The sequence below is a fragment of the Budorcas taxicolor genome, chromosome 19, assembly GCF_023091745.1.
Source record: "Budorcas taxicolor isolate Tak-1 chromosome 19, Takin1.1, whole genome shotgun sequence".
Lineage (NCBI taxonomy): Eukaryota > Metazoa > Chordata > Mammalia > Artiodactyla > Bovidae > Budorcas > Budorcas taxicolor.
In genome coordinates, this window is record NC_068928.1 from 14,409,276 (window position 1) to 14,427,828 (window position 18,553).

At 49.7% G+C, this 18,553-nt stretch overlaps 1 protein-coding gene across 1 annotated transcript; it reads left to right on the forward strand.

The window, feature by feature from the left end:
* The first annotated feature begins 339 nt into the window (after positions 1-339).
* Positions 340-16,829, forward strand: HEATR9 (HEAT repeat containing 9). The gene is made up of 15 exons (XM_052657795.1): positions 340-427; positions 1,805-1,854; positions 4,027-4,208; positions 4,457-4,583; positions 4,801-4,857; positions 5,056-5,112; positions 5,723-5,780; positions 6,142-6,272; positions 11,436-11,618; positions 11,990-12,082; positions 12,176-12,295; positions 15,126-15,199; positions 15,678-15,729; positions 16,166-16,252; positions 16,461-16,829. The coding sequence occupies exons 1-15, from the start codon at positions 340-342 to the stop codon at positions 16,827-16,829; spliced, it is 1,728 nt and encodes a 575-aa protein (XP_052513755.1).
* The last annotated feature ends 1,724 nt before the right edge of the window (positions 16,830-18,553 follow it).

Genomic DNA, 18,553 nt, shown 5'->3' on the forward strand with positions numbered 1-18,553 from the left:
ACTTTCTTTTCTAATTTATGCCTCACCGCTGCCCCTCGAGCTCGCCAGACAGACGTGGCTTTCCTCCTTTCAGATGAGGAAAGTGAAGCTCCCAGAGGGAAAGCGACTGGCTCAAGCTACAGGCCAGTAGATGCCGGGGCTGGGGCTCCAGAGTAGAACCAGAGTGTTCCATGCACCTAGGTGATCTTCTCACTCAACACTCGGAGGCTTCTAGCTCTAGAAGCCCAGACACCTCACTAGTCCCTCTTGTGCCACAGACGACAGGTCTCCCTGAGCTCTGCCCCGGCTCTCACAAGGCAGCTGTCCCTGTAGTCCCTGCCCGCCCCCCAGGAGAAGAGGATGGCCTACGAAAAATCAGTCGACATCTCTGACATCAACAGGGCGATGCTCAACTGCCCATGGCTGGAATATCCAGGAAGGACCAAAGGTGAGGTTAGAATGGACAGGAGTGGAGTTGGGAATAGGGACCCGAAAAGGGAAGCTCCCTGGCCCCCACTCCCAAGCAGGAGTCCGGGTGATGTCAGCAAAGCTATGGGCAGAGTCAGGGTGGATCCTTGGGTACTTTCAAGGCTCCATACACCCCTCAAGGTAAGTTTCCAGGGCACTCTAAGGCGGGATGTCTCTGTGACTCCCCAGCTTCTGCTTCCTCACCTGCTCTGCACTCTCACAAAGCCAAGGTTTCGAGGTGTTCCTCTTGCCCATTGTTCTTCCTCTCATCTGTCTGGCTACCTCTCCTACTTGCACTGAAGACTCAGCTTGTGGATAATCTCTGGAAACCCTCCCTGCTCCTCCCCACCAGGTTAGGACCCCTCATCAAGATCACCTATGCCTCTATCCATCCTCACATTTATTTCCCTTTGTTAATTAATCCCCAGTAAACGGTTCTATCTCACCAGTAGACCAGTGGTTCCCAAAATATGTTCCCAGGATCAGCAGTATCAGTATTTTGTTAGACATGCAACTTCTCAGGACTTACCTGGCGATCCAGGAGTTGACTCTGTGCCACCAATGCAGACAGCAGGGGTTCGATCCCTGGTCAGGGAACTAAGCCCCACATGCCGTGTGCACCACACCCACCTCAACCAAAAAAGTGAATTCTCAGACCGCACCTCAGAGTTACTCTGGGGATGAGTCTTCATCTGGCGATAAGGAAATCTGTATTTTATCAAGCCCTCCAGGAACTTCCTTGGTGGCCCAGTAGTTAAGACTCTGCTTCCACTGCAAAGCAGGGCACAGGTTCAACCCCTGGTCAGGGAACTAAGATCCCACATGCCACTCAGCATGGCCAAAACAAGCAAACAAAAAACAAGACCTCTAGTTCTTTCTAGTGCCACTCACGTTTGAGAACCACTGACCATTTTTACATTAGAATCCTTTGGGAAGCTTTCTAAAATGCCTAGGTCCCTTCCTCGGACAATCTGATTCAATTAGTGTGATGCAGGACTGGGGCATGTTAAAAAAATTCTCTCAAATAATTCTAATACGCAGCCAGGGATGAGACCCACTCTGCCAGACCCGTGTGTCTCCAATTTCAACATGCGTAGGAATCTTACTCAAATAAAGATCCTGACTTGGTAGGCCTGAGAGATTCTGCATTTCTGAGAAGCTTCCAGGCTATGGCAATGCTGCTATTCCACAGACCAAGATACCAGAAAAGTACAAGTCCCTTAAGGACAGGAACTATGGCTTCTTTACTTCCCTGGTGCCTGATGTCATGTTCGCTAAATGCTAATGCTCGACAAACGCATGCCCGGAAGGACAGCTCTACAGCTCACCCTTGTCCATTGTCTCCTTTGCACCACAGAACTCAGAAGAGCTGCAGCTCCCGTCCTACTTTCCTTGTCTTGTCACCAGGTGAGACCCCTGACTTCCGCCACCCCGAGAGCCTCGCTGGAGGAAGAGGGTCAGCAGACCACCCCTTTCCATTAAGGCTGGTTCATAGAACCCTACAGGCTCCCCTGTGGCTCAGACGGTAAAGAATCCACCTGCCAATTCAGGAGACCTGGGTCCGATCCCTGGGTTGGGAAGATCCCCTGGAGAAGGGCATGGCTACCCTCTCCGGTATTCTTGCCTGGAGAATTCCATGGACGGGGGAGCCTGGTGGGCTACAGTCCATGTGGCCGCAAAGAGTCGGACACGACTGAATGACTAACACAAACACATACTTAGAACTCCGCTCTCACCCCTGGGGCTGCCACGAACTCTGTGTGACCTTGGACAAGTGGCTTTCCCTCCCTGAACCGCAGGAGTAGCCTCTGTCACAAGCCAACCTCTGCCCTGCTCCTTTGTCGAGTGGCTATGAGATAACATCTGTAAGGTTTCGGCTGTGTAGGCAGTTGCTTAATGAGTTATTTTTGAATTTCAGAGAAACAATGAACTTTTTTCAACATGCTTATGTCCTAAATATTGCCTTCACTGCCTGGAATCGAAATTCAATGGGACATCCTGGGGTTTTTTGTTTGTTTGTTCTTAACTGAAGTAGAGAAGTTTACTTATTTGGCTGCTCTGGGTCTTGGTTGTGGCATGTGGGATCTAGTTCCCTGATCAGGGATTGATCACCACTCCCCACCGCCGGGTCCCCTGCAATGAAAGCTTGGAATCGTAGCCACTGGACCCACCAGGGAAGTCTCAATCCTGTTTTTTATTTGCTTGGTCCTTACAAAATCTGACAACCCTGCTTATAGTGAGTCAATGTCCCATTTTCTGAAGTCACGACAATCACCTGCGAACTCATGATGGTCTCAGTCACCCCACTGGGAACCACTAGCCAAAGCTCTTTTTCAGAGAGTTGTTGTAGAGACAGGACAGCTTGAGAAGAGACAAGAATGAACCTTGTCAGATCTTCAGAGAAATCCCCTGACCCATCTAAAACCCCTTGGCCACAACCAGAGCTGCAGTTTCACAAGTGTCTAAGACAGATTATTTGAAGAAATCCTGTTTTTCCAATGAAACTATTAAGTTCCACGAGGACAGGAATGATAACTGCCTCCCCAGCACCGAGCACTTGGCACATAGTAGGTGCTCAATGAAAATCTGTCGAATGCCTGAGTGAATGAGCAGGAGCCCAAAATACCCCTCTCTTTACTCCACGTCTCCCCTGCCCCTGGCCTTTTCATCTCCTTGCCCAGATGACTTTTTTTTCTTTTTGGTCGCACAAGGTCTTCACTGCTACACATGGGCTTTCTCTAGTTATGGGGAGTGGGAGCTACTGCCCGCTGTGGGCTTCTCACTGAGGTGGCTCCTCTTGGCATGGCTCATGGGCTCTAGAGCGCAGGCTCTGTAGTTATGGCAGGCGGGCTTAGTTGCTCCTTGGTATGTGGGATCCGCCCGGACCAGGGATCGAGCCTGTGTCCCCTGCATTGGCAGGCAGATTCTTATCCACTGGGCCACCAGGAAGTCCCCAGATGACTTTCTCAAGTCCCTTGAAATTTAAACTAACTGAACTGTGGACAGTTGTCCCTTGGTTTCCACAGGGGATACCAAACTCCACGGATACTCAAGTCTGTTGTATAAAATGGAGTGGTGTTTGCATATAGCCTACACACATCCTCTCTAGATTATTTATAATACCTAATACCATGTAAATGGTATATAAAGGGTTACCGGGTACATGGCAAATTCAAGTTTTGCTTTTGGGAACTTCTTAGAATTTTTTCCCCCTAATATTTTGAACCCATGGTTGGTTGAATCCATGGATGTGGAACCTGTGGATACAGTGGGCCAACTGTACTCAGATCAACTTACAAACCAACAACGGTTTCCCAGTCTTTATGTCAGTAGTCCTTCACAACCACCTTGGGAGGGGTACAGAACAAGGATGATTAGCCCCATTTTGCAGATGAGAAGACTGAGACCTTGGTAGGGTAAAGTCACTTGCCCAAGTCACACAGCTGGTTAGGAGCTGGCTGTGTCTTCAGGTCGAGAGGCTGAAGGGTATTTCCCTCGTCTAGTCTCTTCTCGCCCTGGCCCTTTTCCTGGCTGAGAAATGTCCCCTGTGGCTGCTCTGCCACTCACACCTGCCTCCAGGCACCAAAGGAAGAGTTTCCCCCAAGTCCAGAGTGCTGGAGGGAGCACCCGAGCAAGCCAAATGCCATACCTTACTGCTACTACAAGAAGCCCGAGCTCTACACGCACTGGTATACCCTGTATGATCGCCGAAAGCAACGGGAGGCCCAGAAGACACTGTGGAAAATGAGAGATCACCCCAGGTGTGTTTCGTCCCTTCCTGTTCTCCACGCCCTCCCCATCTTCTAAGAAAGGATGGAAAGAGAAGAAAGGGGTGGAGTGGGGCTGGGGGGCTGGGGTGGGGCAAATCAGCCTACAGACCCCCTAGGAGACCCTGGGGTAGATGGAAGCTGATCTGAGCTGGGCTGAGGACCAGAGGCAGAGGAGAATCTGTGAAGTAAGGAGGAAGGGAACAAGGGGACCAGGGCTACCTGTGTCATTTCTCCCACAGGTACCTCAAGGAGGGTACCCTCAGCCAAAAGCTCCATCTCCCCATGAGCAAGCTGACTCGCAGGTCTCCAATGGAGTCCAAGCCCTTAGACCCTGCTGGGGACCCCCTGAAGTGGCAAAGGTTAAAGGTCAGGGGCCATGGCAGGAGCCGGGGCAGAATGGGGAGACTCTTTCTGAGGATTCCTTTACCTCGGGCTCACACTATCCTTCCACCCTCAGACCCTGCCAGCAAAAGGGAGCGGGGGAAGGAGAGTGGATTGGGTGAGCTCCTTCCACTTTGAAAGAAGCATGGTAGAGCTATATTTGTCCCTTTCTTCCCTTCCACTGGCTTCCCTGGATGGGCAGGAACTCACAGAAAGCCTGAAATCTCCCAGCGAGGATGAGCAGCTCTACGCAGCCCAGGTGAGAAGTGGCAAGGGTGGAGCGGCGTGGTTACAGGCCAGGTAGGAGTTGGCTGAGCTGGTGAGGAGAAAGATGCTGGAGGTGGAGGGCGGGGAGGGAGTGATGTTCCAAGAACAACCTCCAGCAGTGTCCAGAAGGTGGCAGCTTGTGGCGGTGGTGTCCAAGCTCTCTTCCTTTTCCTCTCTCCTGTTCCTGCAGGCTCTGGGGTGCCTGGGGGTCAGCGACAAGTTTGTCTTGGACGCACTGTGGCAGGTGGTGAGTCTGGGGCTGCACGGAGTCCAGGAGAGGAGGACACAGGGCCTGCGGTCTGCAGAGCCTTGGCACCTGAGCACAGACAAGGCCCACCAGGGTCAAGGATGATGGGTCAGATGCTGGAAGGAGGAAGCCGCCTTGTGTGACATGTGCCCATCTCATGCCCTTGGCTCCTTCAAAGGGCAGCTTGATCTTAAAGGATGGGGAAGGGGGGATCTGAAGATCCCCTTTGTCTGACAGAGAAGTTGACTTTGGGGGTGGGGCGGGCTGTGTTCTTACCCATAATCTCATTTAAATCTTTTGATACTAGAACTAGTTAGCAGTAGCTGCATTTTTCTAATGAGAAAATGAAAGCTCCGAGGGGCCAGGTGAACTGCCCTAGGCCTCGTGGCTATCAGACACCAGATAGGGATGTGAACAAAAGTCTTACTCCTAAGTTATGGTCCTTCCATCACATCACCCTGCCCACACCCGTGTTTGAACATAAACAGGTCACTCTCTAGGCCTCGGTTTCCTCATCTGTAAAATGAAAAGTTAAGCTGAGCTGATCCTGAAAGCTCCTGATATTCCACCACCTTAGGGCGTGTTCCCACCCTCCACCCCCTTAAATCAGGCCCAAGCCGGATCGGAGAAACTGAAGTATGAGGCCTGTCGAACCCTGGCCATCCTGGGTGAGTGGGTCCCCCCGTGGGTGGGAGTAGGGGCAGGGAAGGAAGGAGGCTATGTAGCCACAATCCACCTTTAGGGAAAGACAGAAGGCAGTGGACGGCCCCCCAGCTGCAACCTAGTCATTGGCAGGTCTGGGAGTGATCCGAGAGATTGTTGGGCAGAGAGAGGAAGGTGGGGTGAAGAGGGAGAAGAGGTGGGAGGGAGACAGAGAGCAGGCTCTGAGAACTGCGGTCACGCTCAGCCAGCTGCTCTGGTGTCCTGGGGGGACGGCCGACCGTGGGACCTCAGGGGAGTCAGGTGGAGTCTGGCAGAGAGGAGCCGACCCGGAGGCTCTGCCCTGACCTGAGGCTCCTCCCTGTCCAGGATGCCTGAAAAAGCACGTGATCCAAACTCTCATCAAGAAGTTGAAGGGCCAAAATGAGGGGCAGAGGATGGATACTCTGATAGCACTTCGGGCGGCTTTGAACTCCTGGGCTGCTGTCCCCAGAGATCAGGTGACTGGGGGGTAAGAGTCAGTCCCCGGGGCAAGGTCGGACAGGTCATCAATGGTGCTGGCTGGGGGTTAAGCTGGGGAGAGGGTAACCTAGCTCCTAGTTCCGATGAGGGGGATGATGTCCTTGTGGAGTACCCTGAGGAGTAGGTTGCCGGGACAGAATCATTGGTGTAGCTCCCGAACTGGTCATACCACCTCTGAAAAGCCAGCTTTCGGAGTTGTCATTTGTCCTTCTCTAAAATGGATGTAGTAGTTACAGCATCGCTGAGAAGATTGAATGAGATAATATATGCAAAGCACCTACTTCAATGCCTAGATTATTTTTTTATATACATTTATTTATTTGGCTGCACCAGGTCTTACTTGCGCCATGCAAACTCTTAGCTGTGGCATGTGGGATAGAGTTCCCCATTCAGGGATCGAACCTGGGTGCACTGCATCGGGAGTGTGGAGTCCTAGCCACTGGTCTCCACGGAAGTCCCAGCGCCTGTGCTTTTTCAGTGACCACGCCTCATCCTTAAAATAACCTGCTAAAGGAAAACCTCTGCCCAGAGGGGACAGGGACCAAGAAAGTCTACTGACACTACTTGAGATTTTTCCCCTTTAGGATCCTCTTATTTTGACCCCGTCACTGCTCCACATAAAATAGAATTCATTACATCCACTTACTCAACAAACCTACACTGAACAGCTATCATGGGCCAGACATCACCCTAGACCCTTGGGATATGTCAGCAAACAACGCAGGCAGAGATCTCAGCTTTTGGTAGAGCTTACATTCCAGCGGGGTGGGGGAAGCGGGGAGGGGAGACAGGTGAAAGTGAAAGTCGCTCAGTCGTGTCCGACTCTTTGCGACCCCGTGGACTATACAGTCCATGGAATTCTCTAGGCCAGAATACTGGACTGGGTAGCCTTTCCCTTCCCCAGGGAATCTTCCCAACCCAGGGATCGAACCCAGGCCTCCCTCGTTGCCAGCAGATTCTTTACCAGCTGAGCCACAGGGGAAGCCCGGGGAGACACGTAATAACCAACAAATTTCACTATATAGTATGTTAGATACAGCAAGTGGGAGACTTACGTAGAGGGGTGAGAGTGACTGGGATGATGAGGGATGAGAGTGACCGGGATGATGAGGGGTGAGAGTGATCGGGAATACTGAATGCAGATGGAATGAGTTGCAATTTTAAACACGAGGGACAGGGGAGGCCTCACGTGGAAGTCATCGTCTGAGCTCAAGCACGAAGGTGAGGGGTGAGCCTTGCAGATATCTGAGAGAAGGCATTCCCAGCAAAGGAAGAATCGAGCCGAAGTCCCGAAGGCAGGGGCAGGCTTGGTATGGGCAAGAACGGCAAGGAGGCCCTGTGACAGAAGTGGGGAGGGAGCAGAGAGAGCAGGAGGAAATGAAGTTGGGCCAAAGACGCTAATAGGAGACTAGCACATATGAGGCCTTCTGGATGACTTTAATAAGTACTTGAGCTTTTCTCCTGAGTGGAATAGGATTTTGAACAAAGCAATGATGTGATCTAACTTGTTTCCGAGTTCACTCTGGGGGACTTCCCTGGTGGTCCAGTGGTTAAAACTCTGTGCTCCCAGTGCAGGGGGCCTGGGCTCAGTCCCTGGTTGACCCCTGGTTGGGGAACTAAGATCCCTCATGTGGCACAGTGGCCCAAAAAAACAAAAAAAATGTTCACTCTGACTGCTATGTTGAAGAAAGACGGGCAGGGGATGAAAGGCAAAAGTGGAAGCCGAGAGACCAGTTAGGAGTTGTTAGAGCAGTCCTGGTGAGACACGATGGTGGCTTGGACCACAGGGGTCGCAGTGGGGTTGGTAAGCAGTTATTAAGTTCTGAATATGTATATATGTATTAATGTTTATCAATTGGTTTTGGCTGTGTCGGGTCTTGGTTGCAGCATGCAGGATCTTGTAGTTGCAGCATGTGGGATCTAGTTCCCTGAAGAGGGATCAAACCCAGGCCCCCTTCATTGGGAGTGTGGAGTCTCAGCCACTGGACCACAAGGGAAATCCCCTGCATATATTTTTAAAGTAAAACTCTGATAGGTTAAATGTGAGCTATAAGAGAAAGTGAGGCAACAAGGAGGAAGCCAAGGCTTTTGGCCTAGAAACTGAAAGGATGGAGTTGTCATCAGCTAAGATGAGTTTCCCTGATAGCTCAGTTGATAAAGAATCTGCCTGCAATGCAGGAGACCCTGGTTCAACTCCTGAGTCGGGAAGATCCCCTGGAGACAGGATAGGCTACCCACCCCAATATCCTTGGGCTTCCCTTGTGGCTCAGCTGGCAAAGAATCTGCTGGCAGTGCCAGAGACCTGGGTTCAATCAAACCTGGGTTCGATCCCTGGGTTGGGAAGATCCCCTGGAGAAGGGAAAGGCTACCCATTCCAGTATTCTGGCCTGGAGAATTCCATGGACTGTATAGTCCATGGGGACAGGACTGAGCAACGTTCACTTCACTTCAAGATGGAGAAAGCTGCACATGGAACAGGCTTGGAGGTAATATCAGAAGTCCAGTTCTGGACAAGTTGTGTTTGTGACGTCTTCTGGACATCCAAAGGGAACAACAAACAAGCAGCTGGATATACAATTTGGAGTTCAGAAGCCTGAACCAGTGGCAGAAATCTATGAGTTGTCAGCATAGAGGCCATTCAACAAGATGAGATCACTAAGAACCAAGAATCAAGCCTTGGGGCACCCCAGTGTTAAGAGGTCAGAGATAAAAGGAAGAACCAGTAAATATTAAGAAGTAGCCAACAGGTAGGAAGACAACCAATAGTGTGGTATACTGAAAATCAAGTAGAGAATATTCATCAAGGAAAAGGAGACAAATCAATCATATCAAATAATATACGGGCTGAGAATCCATACAATGGCTTTAACCACATGGGTGGATCATGGATTATCTTAACAAGAACTACTCTGGTGGGGCAGTGAAAGTCTGAATGGAGTAGGGTTAAGAGCAAATGGGAGGAAAGAAGGGCAAGATGGCAAGAATGGGCAACTGTCCAAGTTTTCCTGGATAGAGCTGTAGTCAGCAACAGGGGTAAATTCTAGAAAGAGAAAAAATAGCAGCATGTGTCAACGCTGAGGAGTCACGATCCAGTCGTTAGGAAAATGATCATTTTGAAGAGGGTGGGAAGAGTTGGGCAGCAATGTTCTTGAGAAGATGAGAAGGGATGAGAGCAACACATAAGAGACTGACTTTATTTTTTTAATATTTTTATTTATTTGGCTGCACCAAGTCTTGGTTGTGGCATGCAGAATCTTTCGTTGCATGTGGACCCTTGGTGGCAGCATGTGGGATCTAGCTTCCTGACCAGAGATCGAACCTGGGCCCCCTGCAATGGGAGTGTGCAGTCCTGGCCACCAGACCACCAGGAAAGTCCCCAGGATTGACTTTTTTAGATAGATGGCCATGGGCCACAGTAATGAGGAAAGGGAGGAATATGGGTGCAGCTGTTGAAAGTTGGACAGAAGTGGTGGAAAGTGTCTCTGGAACTTCTTTTCTAGTTGCTTTTATTTTGCTCAATAAAGTAGGAAGCAAGGTCATCAACTTAAGAGAACAGAGGAAGAAGTGTTCGAGGGTCCAGAGGAAGGAAGAGGAATTAGGAAGGTGGGAAAGAGAACTGCCCAGGGAAAGCAGTCTGACCGTTAGGCATCATTAAGGGTTTTCTTAAGGTTTGCGTTCATATACTTCAAGCGAGATTAGTCATCATTACTTTGATTTCCTCTGGGAAGTGCAGGCATAGAGTCGGTGGAGAGTTTAATACAATAAAGAGGGGGTAAAGGAGTCCAGGGACCATGGAACTGAAGCTGGGTAAAAGGGAAGAAAGTGAGGAGGAGGGCGAAGTTGCTCAATGAACTGTCAGTCTTCATGCAGTCCAGCAACTTTTCTAATAGAGTGATTTATTAGCATTAAATGTACAAAAAAATTCACTGTCGTTTTTATTTATAAGAATTTGAACGTAAAGAATACAAAAGTTACAGATAAATTCTTTCATTAAGAAAAGTTTAAAAAATAAAAGAGCAATGGCGATAACACAATATGCCCAAGTGATAGATCCGACCGTGTACTTTTATAAACCTTCACAGTCCCCCGTATATACATCTACATTTACATAGAAGAACTCATCTTTTATGTAATATCCAAGTAAAGACTCCCAATTCCTGTTTAGAAGAATTCAATTAACAACAGGAATAAATAGGAGCACTCTGACCACACTATACAAATGTAAGGAACTTTTACGGACAATTTACGATGGAAAAAAATACATGAGTAACTAACCCACATATATATTCACGTACAGATAATGAAATAAGTTCAAAGTAAAGCCATTTAATATACTCCTTTAAAAAAAATTCATTGGCTTTACATTGTTAAGTTTTCACTGTACAGCAAAGTGAATCAGTCATTCGTATCTATTGTTGCTGTTTAGTCAACAAACTTGGACAAAACATGTCCAACTCCTTGGCAGCTCCATGGACTGCAGCCCACCAGGCTCCTCTGTCCATTGGATTTTCCAGGCAAGAATACTGGAGTGGGTTGCCATTTCCCTTTCCAGGGGATCTTCCCAACCCAGGGATCGAACCCGGGTCTCCTACATTGGCAGGCAAGTTGTTCACCACTGGGCCACCAGGGAAGCCCCATACGTTTTTGGATTTCCTTCCCATTTAGGTCGTCACACAGCACTGAGCAGAGTTCCCTGTGCTATACAGTAGGTAGAACAATAAGTGCTGACATCAGAGGAGAACCAGAAAGACAGGAGGAGAGGGAGTCCGAGAGAAGCTGCAGTAACGGGTAACGATGAAGTCCCTCTGTGGGAACTGACGGCTGACGTAGCGCCAAGGACAAGGTTATGGGAGGAGAGGCGTCGGGGCAATGACCTGTATATTTTTTTCAAATGCCAAGAGCTGAGACAGCAGAGGTATTAAAGAGAGTAACGCCGACCCACTCACAAGAAAAAGTCATAGAGAAGTGAAAGGATGTGAGCTGGGAGCAAGTAGATGGCAGCAAGAAGGGAAGTGGGTAAACTAAGCTCTTGACAGGAGATTCCTTCTGGGGAAGAGGGAGAATGGGCTGGAAGCAGTCATGAATTGCCCTCACAAAGCCTGGCCGGAGACCTGGTCCAACCGCCCCGTCTCCCTCTCAAGAGGACTCAGGTGGAGGATGAAGAGAAGCTGGCGCTGGTGCTACTGATGCTGATAAAGAACGCAGCGTACAAGGCGGCAGCGGAGGCGGCCCTGTGCTTGGGGCTCCTGAGGCCCCACAGCAACGTGGCCCGAGAGCACTTGCTGCAGTGCCTGGGCCAAGGGCCGAAGACCCAGCAGATGAAGGTGTGAGGGGCGGCGGGCTGGGCTCCCTGGGGAGCCCTGGGGAAACGGTGCTGACTCTGGTGGGCTCTGATCCCTGTCATCCTCATCCCAGAGAAAAGGAGCTTCAGCAGGGAGCGCCGCAGGGTCCTCTGTGTGTTTGTGAATATGTATGTGGGTCGCGTGGAAGTCAGTGTACACAGATCTGTGTATAGTCCATTCATTCATGTATATGCACGTGTGCGCTCACATGAACTTGCACACTCACTCATGAGGCAAAGAGGGAGGAGAAAGGACTCTGCCTGTTTCCTACAAGTTCTAGCCCTCAAGCGTGCTTGGCCATCCAAATGCCTCTTGGTCTGGTGTACCCCACCCCGCCCTGCCCACCCCGACAGGCACTCACTGTGCTGGTCAAGATAATGGGTGTGCACTCAGCCACAGTTGTCAGGAGCATCCTGGACCAGCTGTCCTGTTCCAGCGTCCTGGAGGTAAGCTCTCAACTGCCTAGTACCCTTCCTGCTCCAGCACAAGGATGTGCTGGGGGATGAGGAAGGTGGTCTGTCCTTTGTGTCTGCCCTCAGCACCGTTTTGAAGCCATGCAGATGCTCAAGGCCATAGGACTGGAACGGATCCAGGCACATGGTCTGGAAGACCTCACATTTGACCTACTCAGGAGGAAGACATATAATGAGCCCTTCTTCGTAAGTGAGACCAACGCTCCCAAGCCCAGACAGCCCAAACCTGTCTCTTCACCTTTCCCTAAAGGACCCCCACCCTGCCTTGGCTCCCACCACACTGCCCCCCAAAGTTCAGTTCAGTTCAGTTCAGTTCAGTCGCTCAGTTATGTCCAACTCTTTGCAACCCAATGGACTGCAGCAAGCCAGGCTTCCCCATCCATCACCAACTCCTGGAGCTTGCTGAAATTCATGTCCATCAAGTCAGTGATGCCATCCACCACCTCATCCTCTATCGTCCCCTTCTCCTCCTGCCTGCAATCTTTCCCAACATTAAGGTCTTTTCCAATGAGTCACTTCTTCGCATCAGGTGGCCAAAGTATTGGAGCTTCAGCTTCAGCATCAGTCCTTCCAATGAATATTCAGGACTGATTTCCTTTAGGATTGACTGGTTTGATCTCCTTGCAGTTCAAGGGACTCTCAAGAGTCTTCTCCAGCCCACAGTTCAAAAACATCAATTCTTCGTCACTCAGCTTTCTTTATAGTCCAACTCTGACATCCATACATGACTACTAGAAAAGCCATAGCTTTGACTATGTGAACATTTGTCAGTGAAGTAATGTTTCTGCTTTTTAATATGCTGTCTAGGTTGGTCATAGCTTTTCTTCCAAGGAGCAAGTGTCTTTTGATTTTGTGACTGCAGTCACCATCTGCAGTGATTTTGGCACCCAAGAAAATAAAGTCTGTCACTGTTTCCATTGTTTCCCCATCTATTTGCCATGAACTGATGGGATGCCATGATCTTAGTTTTTTGAATGTTGACTTTTAAGCCAGCTTTTTCACTCTCCTCTTTCACTTTCATCAAGAGGCTCTTCAGTTCCTCTTCACTTTCTGCCATAAGGGTGGTATCATGTGCATATCTGAGGTTATTGATGTTTCTCCCATCAATCTTGATTCTAGCTTGTGCTTCATCCAGCCCAGCATTTCGCATGATGTACTCTGCATATAGATTAAATAAACAAGATAACAAAATACAGCCTTGACATACTCCTTTCCCAATTTGGAACCAGTCCGTTGTTTCACGTCTGGTTCTAGATGTTGCTTCTTGACCTGAATACAGATTTCTCAGGAGGTAGGTCAGGTGGTCTGGTATTGTCTGTTTAAGAATTTTACACCAGTTTGTTGTGATCCACACAGTCAAAGGCTTTGGCATAGTCAATGAAGCAGAAGTAAGTGTTTTTCTGGAATTCTCTTGCTTTTTCTATGATCCAACAGATTTTGGAAATTTGATCTCTTGTTCCTCTTCCTTTTCTAAATCCAGCTTGAACATCTGGAAGTTCTCAGTTCACATACTGTTGAACTTGCTTGGAGAATTTTCAACATTACTTTACTAGCATGTGAGATGAGTGCAATTGTGCAGTAGTTTGAACTTTCTTTGGCATTGCCTTTCTTTGGGATTGGAATAAACCTTTTCCAGTCCTGTGGCCACTGCTGAGTTTTCCAAATCTGCTGGCATATTGAGTGCAGCACTTTCACAGCATCATCTTTGGGGATCTGAAATAGCTCAGCTGGAATTCCATCACCTATACTAACATTGTTCGTAGTGATGCTTCCTAAGGCCCTCTTGACTTCACACTCCATGATGTCTGGCTCCAGACAACACCATCATGGTTCTCTGGGTCGTTCAGATCTTTTTTGTGTAGTTCTTCTGTGTATGCATGCCCCCCAAAGCATGCGTCACACTCCCCAGAATACAGCTCCTGTCTCCAAGCTGTCTGGCCTCTGTGCAGGCAGTCCTCTCAGCTTAAAGTGCCCTGTTATTCCTCCCTCCCCTGAAAGGTGGAAAACTGCCTCTGCTTTCAGTTCCACTGGTAAGTAGCTCCTCTCTCCTACTGCCTATTAAAATACAATTACCCCTTCCAGACCAGCCCAGACAACACCTCCTATGGGAAGCTTTCCAATCACCACCAACAGAATCACCCTGCCTTCCCCTGCACTTTTACCTTTCTTAGAGCTTGCTACAAAGCCAGCCACAGCACTGCTAAAGACATTTTTCTGATCTGTGAATCAGATTGCAGCTCACCTCTGCAAAAAACTTCTCAGTTACTCCCCAAGCTCTCAGGAGGGCTTACATAGCCCTTCACCACCCAAGACCTGTCTGACTCTTTATCCTCACCACACTCGTGCCCAGCCACGCACCAGCAGTACTTAGGAGCACCCTGTCCTGACTTACACCCATGGTCCCAGTGTAATTGCTCAGAGTGTCCCACTCTGAAGACTCTGTATGGTCACCTAGCTAAACTGAACCATTTCCTGTCCCCTAACCTCTCTGTGCTCTCTCCTGCCTCCAGGCCTTTGTACCTGCTTTCCCTCTGCCCAGGGAAGTTGGCCCCTAGCCTCTCAGCCTGGCTAACTCCTACTCATGCCTCAGGTTTCAGCTGCGGCATCACTTCCTCCAGGAAGTCTTCCTGGAACTCAGACTGAGTTAGGAGACCCTCCTGTTGTCCCTACATTTAGTTCACGAGTCTGACTGCCCGTTCACTTGTCTGTTTCCCCCACCAGACCGTGAGCTCCCTGAGGCAAGGGCCATACACACAGCACAAAGTAAACTCTCAATGAAGGTTGATGGTCCAGTGGTTAAGACTTCACCTTCCAGTGCAGGGGCTGTGGGTTCAATCCCTGGTCATGGAGCTAGGATTCCACATGCCTTGTGGGCCAAAAAACCAAAACGTGAAACAGAAACAATACTGTAACAAATTCAATAAAGGCTAAAAAATGGTCCACATCCAAAAGAAAAGTTTGGGAAGCACTTAAGAGCACACCCCTGAGCCTCTGTCCCACCTTAATCTCTCTTCAGGCTATGAGGCAGGCTGTTGCTGAAACCGTGGAAGAGCTTAAGATGAAGCCCATGATGCTGAACTTGGTGGAGGCGTGAGTGGCTTGGGCTGGGAGCTACCAGGGCCAAACCCTAGGCTGTGGGAAGGGGACAGAAGGCCAGTGAGAGCGGAGAGCCTACTGCCTGGTCTCAGATCGCACTGCCCAGGCCACTGGCCAAGTCACTCTTTGACCGCTGGGCTTTTCTTCATCTGTAAAAGGGGCTGGTAATACCTACCACTCAGAGGTACTATTTAAAGCTCAAGTTAAGATGAGGACTTGGAAGGGATTTGTAAACGGTAAAGTTCTGGACAAATGTGAGTCCTGATCATCACACAGAGCCCCTTGGAAAACTGTTGTACCAACCTTTCCCTTTCCAGTCCCTTTCCTGACCCAAGAAACAAGAAGGGGCCGTTAATGAAATTAACATCACTCATCAGCTTTATACCTGAGTCACTCTGGACTGTGAGAAGCAGCCAGTCTTCCTCCCCTACCCCTTAACTGGACCACAACACACTCACTCCCTTCTCTTCAGGCAGCTGATGAGCTCAAATGCATTGGCACGCAAGGAAGCAGTCATCTCTCTGGTAAGGCCAGCTCCGCAACTCTGACCAGATGTGTTGATGGCTGGGGGAGTGGGCAGTCCAGGAGAGCTACTGAGGGGAAGAAAGGGCGGCAAACTGTGGGGAGGTGGTTTGCCGGCTTTTTTATTTTAGACTTCCCACCGTACCAGGAGTTAAGGGAAAGCTTTTCTGCAGGACTGGAGCTGGGTAGGAGAAGGGACAGGTGAAGGGTGTGAGGGGCATTGCTCAGATGTAACAGAAACTATCTTGACTCTTCTGGTGAAAAAAATTGTACCGGAACCCAATGCAGAGGCAGGCCCTCAAAGGTAAGGAAGCAGCTGGGAAGCCACATCTCCTGTCCAGGTAAAGGGTCATCACGAGGGCGCTAGAATGGAAGAGAGCGTAGACGGGGCATCTTCCTGGGCCGGCTACCGAGATGCCCTCATCCTGCCTCTGCCAGAGCGTCCTGGGGATCCGCAGCCCACAGGTGTTCCACTTGGTCCTGGACATGCTGGATGTGGAGAAGAACGCGTCTGTGAAGAAGAGTGTAAGGCACCCCTGCTCTCCTCTTCCTCCAGCCTCTCCCACTCTCCTCACACCACATGCCCTCTGACGGAGGGGAGGGGAATACGCCCTTAGACGTTGTCCCTTGACCTCATTCCCTGGGACTCAGAGTGACCTGTGGCCAGAACTCCCCTTCCCGCCTCCCAGGGCTGGCCTGAAGGGAGCCAGCCACAGGGCTTGTTTCAATGCAGCTACAAGAAACATTAATTCTTTTGGCCTCCAACGATCCCTGGATCCAAAACAAGCTAAAGAACAAGGTTCTTTTTGTATGTGAGATGCCAAAGACCAGCATGAAGGTGGAGTTTACAAGGTTCCGGAAAGAGCCTGAGAAACCTGAAGAGTCAAATATCCAAGATTTTCAACTTACAGAGCTGAACCCCTTGTTTCTTACAAAGTCCAGTGCCATGTTAGACCACCAGAAAAAGCTAAACCCCCAGAAAGGGTCTGATACCCCTGGCTTCCTACCCTCTTTCTCTATAACCCCAAAACACGAGTCACAGGGGTCCTGGGCACAAGGGATCAGAAAACAGCTCCAGATCTTTGCTGAGACCCCCAACTAGGTCAGTTGTTTAGGTCGGGTCCCTGCTCTTTTCTTAAGGGTGTTTCTCAGGTTCGCCTGGGAAAATGTTCAGTACTTATCTTCCATAAATAAATGAGCATCACTCTACCTACCTTCATCATGATGATGGTTCCCTTCCTCATGAGCTGCACTGAAACACAGATCTCCTCACTCCTGGCTGGGCCTTCCTTGCTCTCAGCCACATGTCCGTTCCACGAGACAAACCTGCTCTGGATGGCCAGCCTGTCTTCCTACAGCAAGTCCTTTGTCTGCACCCAGAATGTTATGACAAAGCCAGAGCTGAGCCTCTGTCCAGAGGGGGCTGCTGAGGAGGAAAATGGGAGAAAATCCTGGAGAGCTTGGCTCTTGGGCCATTTCCTCTTACTAACTTGTCCCTCCCATCCCCCCTCCCCATTTCCCTATTGGTGGTCAAGAGATGACCATCGTCTCCACTGTCTCTTCCCTCACACCTGCTTTCCAGCTCCCTCAGGGTCATTCCTTCTGACAGACTCAATTTACTCTCTAAGAACTGCCTTAGTGCCTCCCTCATTTTACGAAATGCTTCAGTTTCCCTCGGCCAATAGGACTGGTCACACCAATCCCAGCAAGCTATGTCCTCCATTAAAAGGAAAAGCCCAGACTCTGGAGTCAGACAAATCTGAAATCAAGTCCCAGGGCCCATCACTCACTTGATCTTCGACTGTGAAGTTACTGAACCGTCCTCACCTACAAAATGAAGGGAGTAATGCACACTACTCCTGAGGGCTCTTAGGATTACGTGCGTGTGTGCAAAGTTGCTTCAGTCGTGTCCCACTCTTTGCGACCTTATGGACCGTAGCCTGCCAGGCTCCTCTGACCATGGGGATTCTCCAGGCAAAAAATATTGGGAGTGGGTTGCCATGCCTCCTCCGGAGCATCTTCCCGACCCGAGGATTGAACCTGCATCTCTCACGTCTCCTGGTGCCGCCTGGGAGGTCAGAATAACACAAAACCTACTGGTGCCTGGTATTCCATAGAAGGCACTCAAGTGGCGATTTCTTTTCTCTGTTCCTCTCTCCAGTGTTGCCATGTGAGCCTGTGACCACCAGAGATCTAAAAAGCTCTGCTGCCTTCATTTACCCCTGCCATCTTATTGAGTGGTCAGCGAGAGGTCAAGTTCTTCCCGTTGAGCAGGAAAGGCCAAAGTGAAACAAAACGTTCCCTCCTACCGCCCCACATTCCAGGTTCTAGAGTAGTCCAGTTATTCTGAATCCAGCATGGTATATGTCACTGAGATTTATCTGCCCACCTGCCCTACCACTTATAAATTCATGCTTTGCTTTATAGAATTTTAAGTAAAAACCAAAGGAACAGTATCACTATTCTGGGGTGTAAGCAGGACTGCCTCTAATAGTGTGGCACAAAGGCCAAAGATGGAAAAATGATCTTTTCCTCTCTTGTCCACTCTGCAGTTTTGCACCAATGAGCATCCTAACCTAAATTTCCCTGGGCCTTAACAGTGGGTACAAGTGGGTACAAGTGAAAAGTGAAAGTGAGCTTCCCTGGTGGCTCAGACGGCAAAGAATCTGCCTGTAATGAAAGAGCCTGGGGTTTGATCCCTGGGTCAGGAAGATTCCCTGAAGAAAGGAATGGCTACCCACTCCAGTATTCTTGCCTGGAGAATTCCATGGACAGAGGAGCCTGGCAGGCTCCACGGGGTCACAAAGAGTTGGCTACAACTGAGCA